At 35.7% G+C, this 14,657-nt stretch overlaps 1 protein-coding gene across 5 annotated transcripts in view; it reads right to left on the bottom strand.

Moving 5' to 3' along the window:
* Positions 1 to 14,657, bottom strand: part of ARHGAP24 (Rho GTPase activating protein 24) — an 859,252-nt gene that overhangs the window by 285,575 nt on the left and 559,020 nt on the right. For all 5 annotated transcript variants that reach the window (XM_063808953.1, XM_001144292.8, XM_016951816.4 and 2 more), the window contains exon 3: positions 1,826 to 1,913. In XM_063808953.1, the coding sequence (XP_063665023.1) occupies positions 1,826 to 1,913 (88 nt within the window). The remainder of the gene's footprint in view (positions 1 to 1,825; positions 1,914 to 14,657) is intronic.

Here is a 14,657-nt window from a genome sequence, read left to right as displayed (position 1 = left end):
TGATGTCAAGGGCACACCAGTAAAGCCCCAGTGACCAGGATGAATGACACAGACACTGGATTCTCAATGTAGTGCTTTGTCTTTCCAGCTCTGTCTTCAAAGATACATTTGGAACACTTCTCTTCACACTCCGTAAGATGATTTAGAATTATAAAACCTAATTTAGCAGCTATTACATACTGTATTAATAATTCAGGAAGCATCTTTTCAAATGATCTACTCACATACTATATTTAACTCCATAATTACAGAAGCAAGCTTGAATTTCCTATAAATTTGTTTGAAAGGACAACCTTCATATTCCATATTACACAGTCTTAAACTTCTTAGGCTTTGTTCATCAAAAGCCATTATGTCATACGCACTGCATGTGAAACAGATGATTTAGAATAGCAATGTTGGAGAAGAGGTTTTATCTGTTACTTCCTGGTCTTGAAGACATGGCTCTCTCTAAAACAGTATTGAAAATATCCGTCTATATTACTTGAGAACTTCTTCACCAAAAGATGAAACCTCCTTGCAGCTAGCAGACTGAATGGAAAAGTAGACCTCTAGCATTATTGGAGATAAAGAGTCAACCATCAGTTCAATACCACGCTGATTAAAAAGCCAACATGCGCTATTGTCTGAGAATAAATCGGAAAAGACATTTCCTCTACTGATACTTCAAAGACTTTGTAACATCTGGAATCTGGTTCTATACAGGGTATTCCACTAAGAAGTAAGAATAAAAGGATTTTAATAAGGCAAATAAGATTCAGGTTTCTTAAAATATGTTCTCCCTGGAGGGAAACAAATAACACATTGCATCTGACTAACCTTTCTGCACTTCAGCTGCATTAATTCACATTTAGTCATGGATTCCATCATGAGCCAGATGAACTTAGTGCTACAGCTGTTTTCATCGAGGGGAAAATATGCTTTTCCATTTTAGATTCCCAGCATTTAATATAACTATGGGAAAAATACATTTTATTGACTGCATTATTGATAAGAACTCCATATTACTTACCCAAATAAATTCACACCCACCCTAGACTGTAATCAAATCAATATCAATATTACATAAACGGTCAGCCGGAGCCAGATTCCTACCTCCCTTTTTCTTACATTGAGGGATAAGGAAAGGTTGAAGAATTGATCAAAGAGCTAAACAACATGGCCTTGGAGGAATTGTTGCTGGGTTAGTCAAAGACTTTAGTGGAGATCAGGTTCACTAAGAGGAATGAATACAGATGACTAGGAAAAACGAACGGATGTTTCAAAAGTTTAACTGCGGGATTTGATGTCTTGGCAGAGCTGTCCTCAGCTCTACCAGCAAAACATGTGGAAGTGGTTGGTTGGGAGCAAAGCTGAGGTACAGAACTGCAATACTTGGTCAGTATTACAAGTATTAAGTAGTAAGAGTTTTTTTTTTTTGCAAAACCTCCTTGAAGATACAATTTTGTGAGGAAATATGTCAGTGATTCCACTGGGCAAAGCATTCAACCTATAACTCCTTGTCAAATTTCATATCACAAGAGCGCTGTAAAATCAAATTCATCTCCAATAGTCCTGAACAAATACTGTATCATGACTTGTGGTCAACTATGGAGTCTCATGGACAAATGAAAATCCAGTAGTCACGTGGTCAGAGTATGTGTGTGTGAGTGCATTCATTTGTACTAGTATATAAACCTGCAGTCATTATCTGCGTCAACACTAACCAAGCCTCAAATTAAGGTTCTCAGTCATGATTCAAAAAAGAATGAAACCTGTCTGACCCATCTTCACCTTTACCAACACAGGATGACAATAATTTAATCAGACTAGGAAAATATCTTACCTGGAACTACTTCAAAAAGGAACTTCCCTGGGTTCTCTTCATTGCAGGGATGCTCAAAAACTTTATTTCCAGGCAGAAAAATAGTACCCTGTGAAAACAAATACCCAAAACATCAACATCATCAGATAGCAAACATCATATGTCATCATTATAATCAGTGAATATCCAAGGTGTAGCTATAACCCAGTATACAGTAAGATGCATCAGACTCTTTTATATTCCCAATAATCAAAAATTATGTGCCAGAATCATGTTCACTCAAGATTTAATGAATACTTGTTGAGCATCTAATATGTATAAGACTAATATGTATGTTAGCTGCTAGATTCATCTTAAGCACCAATTTATTAAACACATTCTGTGTGCCAGAAATTTTACTAAGCATTCTACCCGCACCATATTATTTGTTAGTATAATCTTATGAGGTAGATATTCTTTTCCCCATTTTATAGCTGTGAAAACAAGGTAGACTTAGACATAGTTGTGATAAGCCTTCTCTTGATTATCTCTTCTCTCTTCTCTTTCTTTCCTTTTCTTTCTTTTTCTTTTTTTTTTTTTGTTTGTTTTTTGAGATGGAGTTTTGCTCTTGTCACCCAGGTGGGATTGTAATGGCACGATCTCGGCTTGCTGCAACTTCTGCCTTCCGGGTTCAAGCAATTCCACTGCCTCAGCCTCCTGTGTAGCTGGGATTACAGGCACCCACCAGCACACCCAGCCAATTTTTGTATTTTCAGTAGAGATGGGGTTTCACCATGTTGGCCAGGCTAGTCTCGAACTCCTGACCTCAGGTGATCCACCTGCCTCGGCTTCCCAAAGTGCTGGGATTACAGGCATGAGCCACCACGCCCAGCTATCCTTTCTCTACCTTTAAATTTCTCTCTTTAGTGGATCATTTCATTCAGTGCTGAGATATACTTAAAAGTCTGTGTCATTAAAAAAAAAGTACTTTGACTTCCCGCTATTATTCTATTTTTTTTCTTTGCCTACTGTCTATACTGAATCTATTTCCTCACTGTACCCACTGCAGCCTGGTTGATGCACCCAGCATTCCACTTACATGACTCACAAGCTGCATGTTTGATAATGTTCACTTTTCAGTGAGTTGACTTTCTAGAAGTGTTCATCACTATTGACCACTCTTTCCTTGAAGCACCTTCTTTCCTTTGTTTCTTTGTTTTCTCTAGGTTTTTCCCTAATTTCTCTGTTGTCTGAATCTCTTTTGCTGACTCTAATTGACCTTTAAATATGAGTTTTTGAAAAGATTTATCCAATAATTTCTTCTCTTCTGACTCTGGTACTCTCTTTCTCCATACTATCTCATCCAGGCCTATGATTTCAATAACCAACTGTAGGCCAATGAATATCAGAGTAACATTTCTAATCTAGGACACTCTGAGCTTCAGATACATTCAAAAGCTTATTTGACATTTCCACTTATCTCAAAGATGTCTTAAACTCAACTTAGTCAAATTAAAATGCAAGTAAATCTGGCTCTCATTATGTATTCCCCAGCTCAGTGACTGTCACCCTCTTCTATGCAGTTGCAAAAGCCAGAAATATAGAAATCATTATCTCTACTATGTATCTCTACTACTACCACTCTCTAATTTGAGGCAACTATTATCTCTTGTCTGAAATTTTTCAAATGCCCCTTCACTGAATTCTCCAGAATATTCTAACATCTTTCTTTTATTATTATTATTATTATTATTATTATACTTTAAGTTCTAGGGTACATGTGCACAACGTGCAGGTTTGTTACATATGCATACATGTGCCATGTTGGTGTGCTGCACCCATTAACTTGTCATTTACATTAGGTATATCTCCTAATGCTATCCCTCCCCACTGTCCCCACCCCACAACAGGCCCCGGTGTGTGATGTCCCCCTTCCTGTGTCCAAGTGTTCTCACTGTTCAATTCCCACCTATGAGTGAGAACATGCGATGTTTGGTTTTTTTGTTTCTGCTCTTACACTTTTTTGCTTTCTATGGCTTTCTATCATCCAGCAACTACCCTTCTATAAATGGCAGCATGCTCCCATCTACCTTAGGACAACATTCTTTCCCTGGCAATTTTATACTATTTTTAAGATTGTCTACATCTAAAATATACTTGCATAGATTCTTGAATTTTTCCTGGACTGATTTACCATTGTATGTAGTTATGTTATTTGTAAGATGAATTGATTAAAATCCATCTCCCTCGTTAAACTGTAAGGGAAAAATAATATGTGTTTTGCTCCCTAATTTACTACCAATGCCAAGCATTTTGCCTGGCATATAGTTAATGGCTAAAAATGTGTATTGTTGAGTGAATGGGAACTGTTAACATAATGAAGCCAGTGTTAAAAACTAAGTGTGCTGAACTCAAAAGCCCATGCTCCTGTCCACTGTATTATATTGCCCATTTTTCCCAGCTCAAAAAATAGTAATATTTAGCTAAAGTAGTATTTTACTCAATTTTCAACCTACTTGGTTTGGCACAGAAAATTATAGTCCTCAGCCATTTCCCTCCTTCTGGGCTTAGACTGATAAAGCATAGCGCTCTCCAACCAAAACCCAAGAAATTGTACGTTAGAAGTATCCCTCTCCCCCCATGCCTTACAAGGTGAGGTGTTGGAGGAATTGCCTTTGTTCTCCTCCTCCAGGAAGTACCTTTTCCTGCTTTTTATCATATCTAGTTTTCTCTGGCCTATAGATCCCATTTCCCATTTTGTTTCCCTATCTTTGAAGTAATTTTTAAAAAATTGCTAGATACTTTGAAGATACTCATTGTAATAAAGACCTTTTATTACATACATTTAATCTATATGGTTTCTACGTAATGTGGTAAAAATAATTGTTTCAATTAAGAATTTATTCTACTTACTGAAATGACTTTGTGAAGTAATTCATTTTGTGATTTATCTCAGTTTTAGAACATAGCATCTAATATTCATTTTATCCACATGTGTATTTGTGTGTGTATGTATAGCTCCTGTTTAGTTCTATATCTTCAGGTTCTACTTAAGATCTTGAATTGTACATGTGCCATATAAGTTGAATTCAAGCAACACACTAGCATAAATGCTACCTCCGTGATATCTTAAGCTATCACATTTTGTAATTTAAAAACTCCAAGTAATGCTATCCTTTGTTGTCTTTTTGTATATGTGAAACAGCTACTTCTGGATGAAATTTTTATTAACATTTTCTTATTTGACATTATATAAATTTTATATTTTGACAAGTTTTTCAAACAAATTATAACATAAAAATAGTAGTTTAAATATCAACAGACAAGGCTTAGGGCAGGATATGCTGTAATTGACATTTACTGTGGTTAATTTACTAAGTCATTCAGTAAATAAAATAAAGTCCTTTAACTGAAATAGTTAACTTGATCACATTGTATGGAAATTCTGTAAAGTCCATAACTAAGGGAAATGTCTTAATTGTGATAGTTATTTTCAAAGTGTTTAGCAATATTTATAGTGTTGAAAATGCAGGTAAACAAACAAAAATCTCTAATTTACCCACTACAGATAACCAATGTTAACACCATATAAATTCTCCCATACTTTTACGTGTTTATACATGCGTGTATAAACACACAGAGCAATTTTCACAAAACAGTAATCAAAATAAAAAGATATTTATTATCTGCTTCAAAACTTAAAAGTCATGTATTATTGTTATGCCAAGTGTAGTCATCTACATCATTTTTAAAAGCTGAATTATATAGTACTTGCTTGAGTATACATACTTTAACATCCTCTACTGCTGTAATACATTTATAATTTTTGTCTTATAAGGAACATTTTATGTTGTAAAGAACATGAAGAACATCCATGAAGCTAAGTCTTTGAGCTTCTCCCTAATGTATTACTTTAGGGCAAATACCTAAGAGATAAATTAGTCATTAAAAAGTATGCACTGCTTGTTTGTGTGAGTTGGTTAATTCTTCCACGGCTGCTCTAAATTAACCAAAGAAGCAACGAACTAATAAATAAGTACAAGTCAGGTGCCCAATCTAACTCAAAAGTAATATGTTGACAGACTACCATGTGTCAGATATTATTTCTTTAAATATCTCAGGTGATGTGAAGTGTGTGAAAGAAATAAATAATAAACTCTTTACTCTCAGTACAAGAATAACACAGTACATAATTTTAAAACAAATGAGTGTGACAGTATTTAGAAAATCAAGTAAATATAATAAAAGTTTAAGAATAGAGTGTCATAAGGGCAGGCTGATTAGTTAGGAAAAGTATATAAAGGAAATGGTTTTAAGAGGAAGGTAGGGTTTTAAGATTTAGTGGCCAAGGGCTAATCTTTCAAAGTGGAGGAAATAACATCAACCAAAGCAGAAATTAGAACCATATGTGCAGAGCACATTACAATAAGCAAAAGACCCATGTGGAGGAATAATTAGGAAGTGAAGATTGTTGGTTACATGTGCTGAGAATGTGTTGTAGAAATTCTAAGCCTAGGCAGAGGATGTTACACTTGGTATCTGTAGCAGCTGAGAGCCAGGGTAGGTTCTTGTGCAAAGCAGATGGAGATTTAATGATACCACACTCTTAAAAGTTTGTTATCATAAAGCAATTAATTTGATATAAGAGGGTAAGGTCAAGAAACGTGTTGGCAGTAGAAATGGTATACATTTGCATTACAGATGCATTGTTACATATTGTTAAGAAACATGTACAGAAACTAGTCATAGCTTAAACAGGAAACAAAGAAGGAAGAGTAAAAGATGACTTCAATTTTTCTCTATATCTAGAAGAGTATTTCCCCTGTTAGAAATGGGAATTAGTAAGATTTAAGCTCCATAAGGCCCATCCCCATGCACTTGAGCCAAAACCATGTGATATTTTAAAATTCTCTCTTAGTAAATATGATAGATATTCTCTGTTTGTTCCCCCAGATATTCTCTCCACTCCTCACTCTATTCCATACTCTAAGAGATTAATCTCTATAAATTCCATAAACCAAGCTCTCTTGATCTCTGGCTTCAGGTTAGGTTAGAGAGGCTACTTTGGGATGTCAGAAGAGCACAAGAGAGACAGATCAAGATATTTATTCACCTGTTTCCCTCCATGCTAGCTGCAACATGGTCCTACTTGTATTGGGCTAAATCTTAAAGTCACCGGCTTCCCCAAATTCCAGTAGAGCTAAGAGTGGTCAGGGGTTCCTCTCTGTTTTTCACCCAGGGGTGTTTTACCTATCCATTGGTTTTCATTAACCTTTCTAACACTTGGTAAATTTTTTTTTTTAATCACACACTGTTCAATTATCCCTTTTGTGACAAAGCTATCAATTACTTGCTGGAATACTGAGTGACAAAAGAACCAGGGTGCAAGTGTCTTGAGTTGTCTAAGTAAGTGCATGTTATCCCTTGATGTTCAATATGCCTCATGGCAAACTTTGGATGATGAGAGAGAAGAGGCTCAAGTACAACAAGGAAATGGAACCTTTTTGATAAGAGTTCAGCACATATGGCAATAATTTCATGACAATAATTAACCAGCACATTCAAAATGGGATTATACATATTTTTATTCCTGATAAGAAATATTCCTTTTATGAAGAGTCTTTGAAACTTCAAAATGAAATATGATAAACAAAATCTTTTATAGTTTGACAGCTAAGAGTTGGCAAAAGCGACACCATTCATAACCACACTAGTAGTTTGCTGTCAGCTAAAATTACTATTAAAAAGAAAGCTCATATCTAGTTAATACCAGATCACTGAGCCAAAACCACAAGAGATTGGGGTAAGGGTAGATGCTGTTGAAAATAGGCACAGGGATCCTATTCTTTGGAATTTGGATTGGAAAAACCATGCATGTGTAATAGCTCTGTTAGTTTAATAAGCACAATGTTGAGATTTTTTTCCAGCATAAACAATGACTATGAGCATCACAATGAACTAGAAAAATCTCAGCTTGACAATATATGTCCATTTTTAATGAGATTAGACAGAGGTTTGAAAGTGAGATCAAGATGAAATAAATATTATTCAACAGGTTTTATTAAAATGATATGTTGGTTCAATTTTTTTCTTTACAGCAAGTAATTTCATGAATTTATTAAATAAATATTAATTAAACAACATGTAGCAAGTCTGAGGGCCTGTCTTAGGCACAGAGAACATAAAGGTGAGAAAGGCTAATAAAGTCTTTGCATTCCTATATCCAAAAATTACTCGGGGAAGGCAGAACATTGAAAACAGGTATTACATATTAAGGCCCTGTTATGAAAAGGAAACAGGATACTGTACACTTATGAAAAATATTAAATTGTAACCATAAGTGTTCTGGCTATATAATAATTTCCTGATAACAGTAAATTTTGTGATTAAGTAAATCTATTCTAGAGTCAAACTGCCTAGGTTCAGGTTCCCATTAACACCTTTTAGTCACATGACTTCAGGCAAACTATTTCTCCCCCTTCCTCAGGTTCATCATCTGTAAAATGGGATAAAAATAGATCCTACTTCAATGGCATCATTGTTAGCTAATACATGCAAAGTTTGTACAAAAGTGACTGGTACACAGTATTTATTATTTTAATATTTAAAAATCTAATATACCAGACCTTTAAGCTATTTTGGGCCCATATTTTGCTAATCCCCAAATAATGAAATGATTGTAGTAAAGTTTCAATATATATCTGCTAGTATTATTACCTAGGTGAGTAAACAGAGAGATAAACTAACTAGAAAATTTGAAGTCAGTTTTTACTATTGTGTTTGCAAGGCTAGACTAGTTAGTAAAACAAGTAAACCTCTAATTAGCAATCTAATAATAAATACCATAGCGTTTGACGATTAGTGATATTTCTTGACTACTACTTTGCTAAACACTTTGCATGTAATTTATGTCATTAATTTACCCAATTACTCTGTAACATAGGTATTTCTCTTTTTATAAATGAGAAAATTAAAGCTCAGGGAACACCAGGCAGACTCCAGTATGATAAATTCTTAATACATATTTGTGTGAATAAAAAGTAATGGAATAAATGCAAACTGCTTTAAGGATTTACCATTAGCTGTTAAGCCAATTTATGTTCCTCTTTCTAATCAATGGCTGCTATTAAAGCAGTTTGGGGAAGTTTTATAAATACTTATCAAGTTTCTTCTTAGCTTCTGAAATTAGTTACATAGATTCCTGGGGAACTACCAGAGAGAGAAAAGAGATGGGAAGACTTGCAAATTGGTAACCATTTTGGAATCTACCCTAGTAATTCTGATGCACAATTTTTTGGGAGAACACTGACCTAAGCATTTTTATAAATTTCCCTATAGAAAACTGTAGCATACTATCAATAAAGCTGTACACACTGTAGAATGTACTATATCCTCAGCTAATAAAAACACAAAAGCAAGGAAAACATGTAATATTTCCAAATCATTATTTAAATTTAAAATGACAAAAATAATTGTATGAGACTATTTTATAATTAGCAAATAAATAGAAACAAATAATCAGATGTCTCATCTTGCTATTTTATATTGTAAACTGCAGATCTACACTTGAGAAGCATTATCATTCTGGGCTCATTTAATTTTAAAGCGTTTTCATTATATTATTTAATATTACAGGTATTCAGATCCTAGGAGACTAACAGGAGAGCATTAATTTTGATAGAGAAAAAGATATGTAGTATTTTGAGTGTTCCTGATATAACTCATTTTAAAACGTTTAACACTTTCTTTTTAGACCGGAGGATCCTTTACCCCATGTGAATTTCCACACTGGACAGAACAGGAGAACATGAATTTCTTCTCAGATAGAGTTTTCCTGCATGAGCATTCTTCTTGGGAGCATAGCCATCACCAATCTAGCTACCATACGGTCACTTCTGTTTTTCAACATGTTTTGATTCATTGGAGGATGGAGACATTCCTCGATTGTGAGAGGAGGCACATTGGAAATGAGGGAAAGAAAGACTTGATTCTAAAACCAAAAGTCTAGAATCACACTCTCAAAATTGTAAGAGACCTAGAAATTAGCTTTCTTAATATACATGTATTATATGAACCACTCTGTAATATTACAGATATTCAACATTTGTCTGGAACATCCCACTACCTTTCTTGAGGTGCTCTTTGTTATTTTTGAAAAATTTTAATTGAGAGGAAAACTAATGCAAATGTTGACACAAAACCACCTGCCAACAATTTCCATTCCAAGTTCCTCCACTTGGAGTGCCTTTTCCCACCCTGAATTGTAATAAGTAACATCTACAGAGGTTTACTATGTGCCGGAACTATTGTCATCTTACAGAAGGAATGGTAAAGCACCAGTAATTTGAGGAGCATGCAGCTGATAGTCAGAGACACAATTGATCTTGAGGAGTCCAAGCTCCACTTCCTTAACCAGATCTTCTGTGAAGGCAGACGTCCTGTGATTTATTGGCTCCTTCACTTATTCATTTATCCATCAAACATAGATGTAGGACGTTGAAAATGCCAACATGCTTAGAAAAAAATGAAACTGTTAATATAGGTTATTTTTGGATAGTCAGGTTATAGATGATTTTTATTTTGCTAAATTTTTCTATTTAAAATATATTTTTAAAAAATAATGAGTACATATTACTTGTGCACTAAGAAAAACATAGAAATATGTTTTTATTAATTAATGAACTTATCTTTTTGAGATAGGGTCTGACTCTTTCACCCAGGCTGGAGTACAGTAGTGAAATCACAGCTCACAGCAACCTCAGCCTCCCAGGCTCAAGCCACCTCAAATCTTAGCTTCCTGAGTAGCTGGGACTCCAGGGACTCCAGGTGCATGCCACCACGCCTGGCTAATTTTTTAATTTTTTGTAGAGATGGGGTTTTGCCATAATGTCCAGGCTGGTCTCAAACTCCTACGCTCAAACAATCTGCCCATCTCAGACTCTTCACGTGCTGGGATTATAGGCGTGAGCCACCACGCCCAGCCTAGACATACATTTTAAAAGCAAACAAAAATGACAGGAGACGGCAGGGTTGCACAGGGGCATTTGGGAACCTTAAACTTAGTTTTCTGCCTTGCAGTAAGGACTGTGGAAGACAGCCCTAGAAAATGTGTAAATATAGTATCACTTACTGAATAATGGCCACGGAAAGATGTCAGGTCTTAATCCCTGAAACCTGGAAATATTACTTTATTAGAAAAGAGGGCCTTTGCAGATGTGATTAAAGAGTGTGACAGAGAGATTCTCCTGGATTATCTGGGTAGACCCTAAATCTAGTAGAAAGTGTCCTTATAAGAGGGACAGGGAGATTTGGTTCACACAGAGGAGAGGCTACATGAACATGGAGGCAGAGATGGGTGTGACACAGCCACAAGCCAAGGGTTGCGGACAGTCACCAGAAGCTGGAAATGAAAAGGGACAGATTTCCCCCCAAACCCTCAGAAGACAGTCTAGTCCTCCACACCATGATTTCAGACTTATCTAGGAGATAATAAATGTCTTTTGTTTTAATCCACCAAATTTGTGACAATCTGTTACAACAGCCAAGGGAAACTAATACAAAAAAGGTGGCAACAACTCTTCCAATGACCTAGAAAGGAGCCTGTAAACAGCTGGGGTTTTAAAATGAGTCCACCCTAAACCCTCAAATGCTGGTAAATGGTCCTAACTGTTAATTAGTCCATCATTTTTGGGGAGAATCCAGGGTGTACAAGGCATTCTGAGAGGTGGTAACCAGAGAAAATCCTTTCTGACCCCACCCTCTTCTCTCTTAACAGGAGGAAACCATTAAACCAGTCACGTTAATGTCCTTGGAACCCCAAGGCAGAGTATCTGTGGCAAGAAACTGTGTTCAATTACTAAATGTCATTTTACAACTTTTATTATTTCTCAACTAGGAAAAGAAATGTGAACTGTTCAGGGGGTGGTAAATGACACATGTCTGAAGCAAAGTATATGGCAATAAGATAAAAAGAAAAAGAATAGGGAGGGTTTCGAAGTTTGTGTCTCGTTATGAAACAGAAATGTGAAGAGCGAAAAATGGTCATAGCTATGCAATATTTACTATGCGAAACTCTAGGACTCTAAAGAGAAGGGCCCAATAAGCTATTATCAGTGGACCAGAAAATTGATGATAAAATAGCCTCATTTGAGATCTTATTTTAATTAACTAATAAACCCTCTGTGTGTTTAAAAAATTAAGTGGAAAGGACCTAGAATTAACCTTGGAAGAAACTATATAATCTCTAAGTCTGGTGTACCAAAATAACCTGATAACGCTGAATACAATGTCTCAGCAGGAAGAAGCAATTTGGGACTTAATCACACAGTTGCTTTTGACATTCTGAATTTGATTTTTAAAAAATCAATTTGATGTAAACTTTTAATAGTTTTCATTTTTAAACTAATATTTTATCTATTTATAGATTAAAATTAAAAATAAAAGTAATACGCAGAGAAAACAACATATTTCCCAAAAACATTAATACTTTCGCTATAAGGTTGATTTTCTTTTTTTAAGTTTTAAGTTCAGGGGTACGTGTCCGGGTTTGTCATAGGGGTTTTTTATATAGACTTTTTTGTCACCCATTTTGTCAAATGATAATAGATATGAAGGTAAAATTGCTTTCTTAGGCGATTTGAGCTCTGTTTTATCAGAAGAATTTAAATATGGTCTGAAAAACCCCTTGGTGGGGTTGTCAGGAAGGGGATGCCAACAGAGTGCGCCCTCTGACTTCTTGACATCAGCCTCCTTTCCAACTGAATTGCACCGTGATGGAATAGAGCAGGAAGATGAGTAAGATATGCATTCATCAGGGTTATTTTTAGTAGGGGAGGACAGTAAAGTGGATAAGAGGATAGGCTTGAGATTCTGACAAATTCATTTTAAATTCCAACTTCCATGTCCTAAATATATGACTTTGGGGAAATTGTTATAAATATCTGTACCTCTGTTTTCTCATTAGTAAATGGACCTAAAAAAAAAGAGTCTTACACAGAGGGCTGTTTTGAGGTTTAAATAAAGTTTATAGATGTGAAGTGCATAGCATACTGCTGATACATGGTTAGGGATTAGTAAATAGCAGCTATTTGTTAACATCATTTTTCTTTTAAGTCCTGTTTGGTAACTAATTTGGTAATTACTAGAACAGAGTTTTCATACTCCATAAACATCTATTATTATTATTTATATTTATGGTCTAATATTACCGTACATATTGAAAAGTGATCACAAATATACATATATTACTCACAGTAACATATGCTGAAGAATAAACGAGGCCTGAACAAGAAAGTATTTGATATGTCTGTGACTTTTCAGGTTCATTTTGCAGGGAGATTTTCTTTGGCAAATTAGGAAATGAAGACCAGCAATCCTCTGACCTAGAACTAGTCCAAGTTCTGAACAGCAATTTCCTCAGCTCTCTCAGATCATTATGCCACCTACCAATGACAGGCAGGTGGAGATCGGAAAAAAAGAAGCCTATCATTTCCTTTTTCTTCTAAAAAAGAAATACACAATTAACAAGTAATTTATGACCCAAACCAGCTGCTTTGTGAGGACTCAGAACTCAGGGTGCAATAGTCATGCTGGTCTCCTTTTCATTTCCAGTTGAGGTAATCAACTTTCATTCTTGTGCCGGAGACATCAGTGACCTAATTTTTGCCTACGACAATAAACGGTCCAACTTTAATAATGTTCATTAGCGGTCCATTCCTTTTTTCAAGAAAATAGCACATATTGGGTCCTGCACATGTGTCCAAAGGGCAGAAACTCTTTTCAACTATTTCTATTTCTAATAAAAAATAAAAAATCTATAAGGGATCCCTGCTTGTTATTACCTATGTGTTTATCCAGAAGTTTCTGAGGATCTAAAGTCTGAATTTAAAATCAACTTGTATTTTATGATTATTATAACCACCAAAGAATCGATGGAGCATATTATTGGAAATATTTTGCTAGACATGGTGAAAATAAAAGTTAAATAACAGTTCTTATCTCAGTCAAAATAAAATACTAATTCAAGAAGCACAAGGAAGCATTCAAACATTTCTCTGGTGAGGGAAAAAAAAAGCACAAACAGGTCATCCATATTTCAGCATTCTCTTTACCCACAACATCTGGTAAAAATATATCCTTGCATGGGTGTATAGTAGTGATATTAGCAAAGAAATCTGAATTTAAAGTATATAAAGGCTGGGTATGGTGGCTGATGACTGTAATCCTATCAATCAGTTTGGGAGGACAAGGTGAGAGGATTTTTTGGCGCCAGGAGGTAACAGCAAGGGCAATATAGCAAGACTGTCCCTCCACAAAAAATTTTTAAAAATTAGCCAGGCTTGGTAACACGCTCCTATAGCTCTAGTTACTCAGGAGGCTGAGGCAGGAGGATAACTTTAGCCCAGGAGTTCAAGGCTACAGTGAGCTATGATAGCACCACTGCACTTTAGCTGGGTGACAGAGCAAGACCCTGTCTCAAAACAACAACAAATCCACTATAAACAAAATAAGGCGTTCATTTAATATATCTCAAAAATACATCTTTTTGGCTGGGTGCAGTGGCTCACGCCTATAATCCCAGCACTTTGGGAGGCCGAGGTGGGCAGATCACGAGGTCAGGAGTTTGAGACCAGCCTGACCAACATGGTGAAACCCCGTCTCTACTAAAAATACAAAAATTAGCCGGGCATGGTGGTGCCTGCCTGTAACCCCAGCTACTCAGGAGGCTGAGGCAGGAGAATCACTTGAATCCAGGAGGTGGAACTTGTAGTGAGCTGAGATCACGCCACTGCACTCCAGCCTGGGTGACAGAGTGAGATTCCATCTCAAAAGAAAAAAAAACAAAAACAACATCTTTTTGAAAAGCATGTGTTTC

This window comes from Pan troglodytes, chromosome 3 (assembly GCF_028858775.2).
Source record: "Pan troglodytes isolate AG18354 chromosome 3, NHGRI_mPanTro3-v2.0_pri, whole genome shotgun sequence".
NCBI classification, from domain to species: domain Eukaryota; kingdom Metazoa; phylum Chordata; class Mammalia; order Primates; family Hominidae; genus Pan; species Pan troglodytes.
The sequence above is the reverse complement of the archived record's forward strand: the minus strand, read 5'-3'. Positions and strand labels throughout refer to the sequence as shown.